We start from the raw sequence: 9,476 nt of genomic DNA on the forward strand, positions 1-9,476 counted from the left end.
ATTTTTTGGGACAGGCATTTTGGGTTTTCATGAGCTGTATGCCATAATCATCAGTATTAAAACAATTAAAGACCTGAAATATTTCAGTTGGTGTGCAATGAATCTGAAATATATGAAAGTTTCATTTTTATCATTACATTATGGAAAATAATGACCTTTATCACAATATGCTAATTTTTTGAGAAGGACCTGTAAATGCTAAAGTAAACCTGAGCAAGTTCTGTTCTGAAGGATCCATGGTCTTCATGGGTTCTGTAAGAAGGTCCGGTCATGACTTCTGGTCTCTCATGTTTCAGCAGCTGAAAACAACTTACCAGCTCTGTTCTTTCTTATCTGTCGTCCAATATGGCCGTCAGTAACGATGACATCATCATGGAGCGGTCAACACGTGTTGGACTGAAACGTATCGGGGACCGTAGAAGACCTCATCAGAGACGTTGCAGCCGTCTCACTTGTTGGCCCTCGCTGTACAAGATGTGAATGACTCTCAGCTACTACCTAACTTTAGCTCGTTGTGTAAAACTGACGGAGCTGCGGCGGCCATCTTGAATGTAGTTAACTAGGAATCGGTTGTAGACGAACATCCAGCGATTACTTTGAGATTCAGTGAAATCCACTCAGAGGATCCAGAGATATTTTGCTAACAGACCCAGAAACGATAACATGATCGCCCACCTCTCTGCAGCAGGTTAAAGATATTTTAAATGTTGGGAAGTATTTTATGAGATTTCCGCAGTTTCACTGATTAAATAAATTGTGATGTTTGTTTATTTTTTAATTTGGCAGAATGTTTTTTTTTTTCTGCGTGTTGGTCCTAAATCTGAGTCCAGTTCTGGATGTTTACAGCGTCTGAACGGAACACGACGACCCGCTTAACAACTTCTTCTTCTATGGTTTTTAATGTCAGCCAACGAATAAACGTTCGTGTATGAACCTCCAGAGTTACAAAATGTTATTGACAGGTAAACAACAACAAGAACAGGTCGAGGCTGAGCAGGGTTTTTGTTTATTTAACAACTTCACGTCACAACAACACTTCCACAGGGAAACCGGGTCACAGAGCAGCGCCACCTGTGGGGGTGTGAGGGCCGGCGGTGACATCACAGCAGCGGCAGCGAATCACGTCCAGCCATAGGTGGAGAGGGGCGGGGCTTAATTCTGACAAACGGTGAAAAAATGAGGCTGATTCACTAAAGTCAAACACTTCAACCTTGGTGGGGGGGGGGTGTCTGGTTCTGATGGAACTGAAACCTTCAGATGAAAATTAAAAAACTAATTTTTTTAATTTCAGGGGTCAAAGCAGACCCCGGACTCTGTGGTTTCTCTGAAGTGTCGGGTTCAGACTGGATCAGGAGGACTCAGGTCCTCCCTGGTGGATCCTCATGGGTCTCAGACCGGATCGAGTTGTCCCAGGACTCGGCGGCTGTCTCCGTGTTCTCGGCCCAGCAGAGTTTTGTGTTTGTACTAAAAACTGAACCAGAGCAGGTTTTAAAGTTCTGACCCGCTCCGTCTTCTGTCCCGCAGATCAGCTGAAGTCCGTCATGGAGCGGGTCCTGGACTTCGCGCTGCGCGAGCTGACCAAGATCGTGGAGGCGTCGTTCGACGACCTCCTGCTGGAAATCACCAAGATGGAGAAGGAGCAGGCGGGGCTGGAAGAGCATCTGGGGAGGAGCTTCGAGCGCCCGGGGGGAGGAGACAAGGGGAGGGGAGGAGCAGGCGGGAGGAGGCGGGGCTCTGAAAACGACTCGGTGTCTCCGAGTGGTTCCTCTGAGGACACCCGCGAGGAGCCGGCAGAGGAGTCTAAAGAGCCGGCGCCGCCAGAAAGTGAGTTGTTCTGGTTCTGGTCCGTAAAACCTCAGTTTCTCTATCAGACCCTGAAGAAAACCTGAACACGAATGTTTTTAAAAAGTTTGACTCATTACTCCCCACTCCTGTCCTCTTTGTCCCCCTGTCCTCCTCTCTGTCCTCTGTCATCCTCTCTGTCCTGTCCTCCCCCCACCCCAAATCATCCTCTCTGTCCTGCTCTGTTGTCCCCCTCAGACCTGGAGCGTCCCCCTGTCCTCTCCGTCTCTCAGGACTGGGTTCCGATTCTGGACAAAGTCTTTGGTCAGAAGTGGTGCAGTGACGTCTGGCAGGTCAAAGAAGGTGTCAGTGTCAGTGGGCGGGGCCTAGGTGAAGGAGGGGGGCACCATGTTGATCTAGTCTCCGCACCCTCGGTGATTCTCCAGCCCTCCCCCTCCTCCCCCCAGCAAGATCCCCGTTGGACTCCCCTGGAGGACATGGAGGTGTTTTCTCCTGACGATGAGGATCCTGCAGACACTGTCGCCCCTCCTCCACCTGGACCCTCACCTGGACCTCGACCCGGACCCTCACCCGGACCCTCACCTGGACCCCCCCTCAGCCCGTCAGGTGAGGGATCAAATGCTCCTGAATGTTTCTGATTGAACTTTAAACTGCCCAGAAACAAAAAGTTTTAAAATAATTTAAATGAACTGATCAGAAGCCGACCTGCGGCTGATCCAGCAGAACCTCACCTGCACAGGTGACACCGGACCAGAACCACGGCTGGCTCAGAACAATGTGGAAAAAATAAACACATTAAAGTTCTGTACATTTAGTTAACCACACCCGAAAACGAGTATTAAAATAAAATACAAAAAATTAACAATAAATGTAATGAGTTCAACACTAACTTATTGTTATTGTTAATTTTTGTATTATTATATATACCAAAAATAATTTGCAACAAATAAAATTATTATATATTATATATTCTCTATTATTATACCATACATACCACTTTATTTATAAAGCACTCAAAACAGCAACAAGGCTGACCAAAGTTCTGTGGAGCAGAAACAAACAAACAAAAACAACCACAGATCTGAATGGAAGAAGATAATCACTAAATGGCATAAAGGATTAATCAGTAATCATCAATTAGTAAATATATATTTTGATTCTTTGTTTACTTTAAATTGTTTATGTCAATCTAATTGTTTAGAACTAATATCTAAAATTAATAAATATGTTTTGAAAGAATTAAATAAAATAAAAATAAACTTTGTGTTTGTTTCTGTCGCCCCCTGGTGGCAGATTTTATAATTGATCCAATAATCCGACCTTCGATCTTCTGATTGATCATTAATTAATTCAGTCTCGTCAGTGGTTCTGGTCAAACGTCGGCTTAATCTGATTGCTGGTTCTGGATCTCCTGATCGTGACCTCTGACCCCCTCAGGCCGCCGCTCCTCTGCCTCGATGCTTCATCGCCTCCTCACGCTGCCGTCTCAGCTGCTGGACGAAGACGAGGACGAAGCCGCTGCCGCCCAGGAGACGCTGGCCGCGCTGGCGACCAATGGCAGCAGCGACCAGCGGGACGAGCTGGACCCGCCGGGTCTGAGCAGGAGGGAGGAGGAGGAAGAGGAGGAGGAGGAAGAGGAGGAGGAGTGGGACAAAGGGAGGAAGGTGAGCTTTTAAAACGTGTCTGAAATGGTCTGAGCAGGTTCTGGTTCTGACGCTCTGGGCTCTTGTGTTTGGCAGAAGAAGCGGCGGCGAGTCTGGTCCGAGTGCGAGGAGTGCGGGCGGCGGTTCAGCCGGATGTCTCTCCTGAAGGCCCACCGGCAGACGCACGCCGCCGGAGACTCGGGCGCCGCAGACGCCTCGTCGCCCTCGTCTCCGCCCTCCGGTGCCACCGCGCCGCTGAGCTGCTCCGAGTGCGGCAAGAGGTTCTCCTCCAGCACGCGCCTCCACAGCCACGTCCGGACCCAGCACCCCGAGAACCGGTCCTGATCCACATCCAGACCAAACACCCCGAGAACCAATCCTGATCCACAGCCACATCCGGACCAGCACCTCGAGAACCGGTCCTGATCCACAGACGCATCCGGACCCTGCACCCCGAGAACCGGTCCTGATCCACAGCCGCATCCGGACCCAGCACCCCGAGAACCGGTCCTGATCCACAGCCGCATCCGGACCCAGCACCCCGAGAACCGGTCCTGATCCACAGCCACGTCTGGACCCAGCACCCCGAGAACCGGTCCTGATCTACAACCAACCGCCAATGAGGAACCGCAGACAGCACGCTGAGGCTTTTACTCTGAAAGGCTACAGGAAATATCTTTTTATGCAACAGAAGAAGTGACAGACCTCGTTTCATGAGCCTGTCACCACATCAGAACCAGATCAGAGTTCTGGTTCTGATGTGGAAACTGGATCCGCACAAAAAAACACAAAAAGCAAAAAGCTCAGCCAAAGTTTTTTTTTTTTTTTACAGATCGAAGAGTTTTTATGAATTGAAACTAATTCCAGGGTTTTAACATAAACCAGACTGGACCCAATCAGAGGACCAGAACTTGAGGTCCGGATCTGAGGAGACGGGTTACTGAGCTGCAGGTACCGATCCGGTTCTTGATCGATTGAACTTCTCCACAGAACGGAAACATTCGGATGATTTCAAGATGGGAACACGAGAAAACCTCAGACCTGAAGTCCGGTTTCTGAGTGGAACCAGAACCGTGAAGGTTTCTGAGTGGAACCAGAACCATGAAGGTTTCTGGGCTGCAGTTTATTTGAGTAAAAAAAAAAAACAACTTTTGAGGTAAAATTAAAAATGAAGAATTTCTTCTTTAATTCATGATTTTAGTTTGAAAAACTTTCCTTCAGTCTAAAAGTCTGGTTTTTTCAACGTCACGTCGGACGGACTTTACAGACGAGACTGGACCAGAACCTGACCCGGGAACCGGCTGGACCCAGAAGCTCCTGATGAAGAGGAGTTCTTCCTCTTCGACTCGGACAGGAAACGAGTTCTGAAGCCCGTCAGCGGTTCCCACCACCCAATGGTTCTGGTTCTGTTGTACAGCGTCACACAGGAAGTGACCCGTTTGTTTTTTAAAGTGCCCTTTTTGTTTTGGTTCTGGATCGTCAGCAGACATTTTCTGATGTTCCTCCTCGGAACCGGAGAACCCGTAAGAACTCGTCGTTCATCAGTGGCGTCGCTCGTCTGAATGTGAATTTCTGCTCGTCTTTTTAATTTCTCCGCTTCTTCTTCTGTCGTTTCTGTTCAAACACTTCGAGTTTTCACCACGAAGCTCAGAACGTACATTAAAAAGTTTCAAACGAGTTGGAGCGGACGTCGCAGCACGAGTCGTTCCGGTTTTCAAACGGAATGATGTGGAGACGCGTGTGGGAAGGAGGGAAACTGTTGGCAGAAATGGACTTCCGTACATCAAAGCACATTATGATTATTGTAAAGATCAACAAAATCTAAATCAAAAATTATTTTATTTCTGCAGAAAACACCGAAACTAAAATATGAACGCAGGAATGCGACGGTTTCAGATGTTTCCTTTGATGGAGCAGGGGGCGTACGGACGATCCAAGTGTCTGCACCCATCAAAACAGGATGAGGAGGTGATTCTGGTGCTGATCCGTTTCAGCGGTCGGCTGCGTCTCGACTCCTGGAGGAGTCCCGATTCCTCACGAGGAACGTCGATCTGAACTTTAAAGAGAAAATTAACTTTTCCAAATCAGAACATGAAAAACTGACCTCGGTCGATTCTTCTCTCTTTCACTGAATTTGTAGAAAATCCTCCCGGATCAGTTTCAGATGTTTGAAAACTAATTACCGGTACCCATAATTCAGTCTGGTTTCTTCAAACTCATAAATGTTGGGTTTTGATTAGTTTTAATATTTTGTAGTTTTAATGTCTGGTGTGGTGCAATGTATGGAAGCCTCTTACTGCCAACGTTTTTCTTTTAATAATCCTTTGAGTTTAATTATTTTTTAATTAAAGTAAATAATTTTTAGACTTAAGACATTTAAGTGTTCCTAAATTAATTAGTCCCGTCTCAACAGCCTAAACGAGCTCCTGCTGTGAATGTCGCGCCGCGGATTCATTTAAATTTCAGGGAACAAATCGTTTTAGCTCGTTTATAAAAGACTCCAAACATGGCCGACTCTCCTCGTTGAATCATTACTTGTCCCTTTTGTTTTTTTTCTGCTGTAAGATTCTTGTTTTGTAGCGTTTAGTGGAACGAGTTGCTGTTTCTTTAGTTTTAGTGCTTCAGAAATCGTTCTTGTTTTCGTCGCGAGTCAGTTTTAACAGATTTGGATCTCAGGCTGAAGTTTGAAGAAGGATCAAGTTTCATTAGTCTGCTTCGCTGACGTCTGACCGAACGACAGCTTTTCTGCAAACGGCTGAGTTTCTTCGGTTTATCCGATCGGTTGCACTTTTTAAAAATTTTTTTTTTTTTTTTAACCTTCGACACGTGTTCACATACCTCACCTGTAAAGTGTTCGAGTCCACACAGACCTGATTACCTCAGATGTACAGAGCCGATGATATTTAACTACATAATCGTGTTTTTTTAATTTTTCTAACTGTTCTGTTGGTGTTTCAGCTTCTTCAAACGGAGCCTGAAGTCGTCGAGTAAAAACCACGAGAATGCAAAAAACTCTCAGGTTGATTTAAGATAAACTTGATTTGGTTGGTCAAGAGTCTAAATGAAGAAAACGTGATTCTTTTGTTAAAAAGCATTTTAAACTAATTTTAACGCCTGTATGGTAGCCCATTTGTGACAAAAGTACAGAAGCCCATTTTTCATTCAACCTTTATTTCTACCGGTTCGTGTCGTTGAGCCTCGAGGACTCGTTTACAAGAGAGACCTGATTTAAACAAAGAACAGAAGAGGTGCAGACAGTCATACAAAACAATTGAAATGAAAAGTAAATAAAAAAACTGCGTTATAAAGCGATATAAAATACTAAAAACAGGAACATGTCTGCGTTGGTTTCTGCATGAACTTAGCAGATGTTTGAAGCCACTTAGAGAGGTCAAGGTCGAGAGCTACAGAGGTCAAGGTCGAGAGCTACATATATTTTTTCAAGGCGTTACAGGAAACAGAGTAGAAGTCCACACTGAGGGGACAAAAGTACAGAAGCCCATTTGTGACAAAAGGTTAGAAATAAAAAGCATGCCTAACGTTATTTAAAAAAAAAATCTTAACTTTTTTTTTTTGTCATTCCTTTATGAAATCTGTTTTTATTCAAATTGTTTCATACTTTCCATTTTTATTATTTAACTGAATTGAGTTAAATTCCACTTTCTGCTAATCCAGTAATCTGCCTGATTGTTTTTGTTTTAACGTAAGAAAAGAGCAACACCGTTCTCTCGAAATCCTCTCACAGTTCAAAAACTTGGCGCATTTTCCCTGAAATTACGCAACATTTTGTCGTAATCTTGGGAATCGAACCAGGGACCCTTCAGTTCTGTGGTTTTTACAGGACGGCGTCTGGCTTCAGTATACAGAACCGCTGTCCGAGGAAATTGGCCCGACAGGTGAGCTCACCTGAGGTTTTCTCCTCCCAGCGGTCGTGTGACCTCTAATCACTGAGTTTACAAAGCCATAAACGCCAGAAATGCATCACGCTACAAAAAGTTTAAATTAAAAAATAAAAATAAAAACTTCTTTAGTTAAATTTAATCGTCATCACCTGCCACCATGAAAGATGGGCAGTCATGTACAATAACTGTTAGCAAAATATGTTGTGAAAAAGTGGACGAATTTGAACAAAGCTCAGAAAAGAAGCTGTCGAGGAGCTGAAGTGTGGGCTGGTAGTAGCTGAGGGTCCTCCTGGGCTCACAGTCTGAGCGGAACGGACAATAACTTACAAGATTCTACGGAAACGGCTGAAGCCAACGAGCAAATGTGACGTTTGAAACGTTCGCCTGGAAGGCAGCGGGTGATACGCATTCCTTCGTGCGACTATTCCTTTTAATTTATCTTTAAAATTATTCAGAAATTAAATCAAAATTTAACTTAAACATTTTGAGCTGTAGGATCTCTGTCAGGAAAGGAAGTGAGGCGGGACTTATTTTCACAGGATTTCAGGTAAAGCACATTAAAGTGCTGCTTTAAAGCACAAAATGTGTAAAAAAAAAAAAACAATATTTATTGTGAGTTTGTCTTTTTATGCTGAAATGAAAACTGTACCTCAGAGATGTCCGAAGTTCAGATTTATTATCCTGTGAAAATAAACAGATTGTCACTTCTGGGTTTCCGTACATCTTAATAAACATGAGTCAGCTGTTTTCAATCAGAAAATATAAACAATTTGTAACTTTTCCAGTTGGAACGTTTTATTTAAAATAATGACTGATGCATTTCTGTCATGTGATTTTTATGAAGGTCCACTACTGTTACGTTGTGTTTATCAGAACATTTCGGACCCGGCGGGCGTGTACATATCAGAACCTGTGTGGTTTCCTGTCGTGTTTTTAGTTTTTACTTTTGGTTCTGAGCATCGATTGAGTCGTTTTTCTTTTAATAAAACAAGACGATGTTACTGTTAAAGCTGCCGGCTGTGAGCGGTAACCCATTAACTTTCAGCACTTGGAACCCAAACGGACCCAGACCGGTTCTGAAAGAAGAACCAGTTCCAGGTCCTCGTGACGTTCGTTGTAAATCTGGGGATGAAAGGGACGTTTGTTTCCAAAAGTTGTAATTTTCCTGTTTTGAAATGATTTTGTTTCTAGAGGACTGTTTTTAATAACGCAGCCAAAATGTGAATAATGTTTAAAGTTTGGAGTCTTTTGTTGTTTTTATACTTTACACGCGTCCGTTTCTACTTCCTGTTCGATGATGACCAGATCTTCATCTCAGTGTTTGGATTTGATGCAATACTTTTATAAAAACGCGCCCTTCTTTTGTAATTCAGCACTCAATGATTAAAACAGTCCAGTTTCTATCAGTCTGAGCACAGGACAGGAAGTGAAGAGTCCGGACAGGAAGTGATGAAGAGTTCGGTCAGTCCAGCCTTCATCAGGAGACAAAAGACAGATCCATCATGAAAAATCAAAGATGACGTATCTCGCTGACGATTGGCTGTTTCACTTCCTGTCCTGTGCCCGACGTTAAACTGTCGCCATGACGATGAAGACCATTGTGAGGATGTTTTCTATTTCAATTACCTGTTTTAGTCAGATTGGGTACTTTAGTGTAAAAATTTAAATAAATGTTTAAAGCTACACACAGCGTGGTGAGTTTGATGTCTGAGTTTAATGTTTCATCATGCTGAACTGACCAATTTTAATATTTAATCGTGCTGAACTGACTGATTTTAATATTTAATCATGCTGAACTGACCAATTTTAATATTTAATCGTGCTGAACTGACCGATTTTAATATTTAATCATGCTGAACTGACCAATTTTAATATTTAATCATGCTGAACTGACCGATTTTAATATTTAATCATGCTGAACTGACCGATTTTAATTTAAACATGCTGAACTGACTGATCTTAATATTTAATTGTGCTGAACTGACCAATTTTAGTATTTAATCATGCTGAACTGACCGATTTTAATATTTAATCATGCTGAACTGACTGATTTTAATATTTAATCATGCTGAACTGACTGATTAATATTTAATCATGCTGAACTGACTGATTTTAATATTTAATCATG

The 9,476-nt window shown here is 43.4% G+C and overlaps 1 protein-coding gene across 1 annotated transcript; it reads left to right on the forward strand.

Moving 5' to 3' along the window:
• Positions 1-345: 345 nt before the first annotated feature.
• On the forward strand, positions 346-4,591 carry LOC119421200 (vasodilator-stimulated phosphoprotein). Its single transcript, XM_037688581.1, has 5 exons — positions 346-415; positions 1,525-1,824; positions 2,041-2,409; positions 3,241-3,467; positions 3,543-4,591. The coding sequence occupies exons 1-5, from the start codon at positions 346-348 to the stop codon at positions 3,789-3,791; spliced, it is 1,215 nt and encodes a 404-aa protein (XP_037544509.1). The 3' UTR covers positions 3,792-4,591.
• The last annotated feature ends 4,885 nt before the right edge of the window (positions 4,592-9,476 follow it).

This window comes from Nematolebias whitei, chromosome 15 (genome assembly GCF_014905685.2).
Source record: "Nematolebias whitei isolate Nwh7 chromosome 15, NemWhi1, whole genome shotgun sequence".
NCBI lineage: Eukaryota > Metazoa > Chordata > Actinopteri > Cyprinodontiformes > Rivulidae > Nematolebias > Nematolebias whitei.

What these genes read in the sequence shown, in the direction of transcription:
- LOC119421200 (XM_037688581.1), top strand. Translation starts at nt 346, where the DNA reads ATGGCCGTCAGTAACGATGACATCATCATGGAGCGGTCAACACGTGTT. An exon ending in ACCCCCCCTCAGCCCGTCAG is followed by an intron (nt 2,410 to 3,240) that starts GTGAGGGATCAA and finishes TGACCCCCTCAG; the next exon opens with GCCGCCGCTCCTCTGCCTCG. An exon ending in AGTGGGACAAAGGGAGGAAG is followed by an intron (nt 3,468 to 3,542) that starts GTGAGCTTTTAA and finishes TGTGTTTGGCAG; the next exon opens with AAGAAGCGGCGGCGAGTCTG.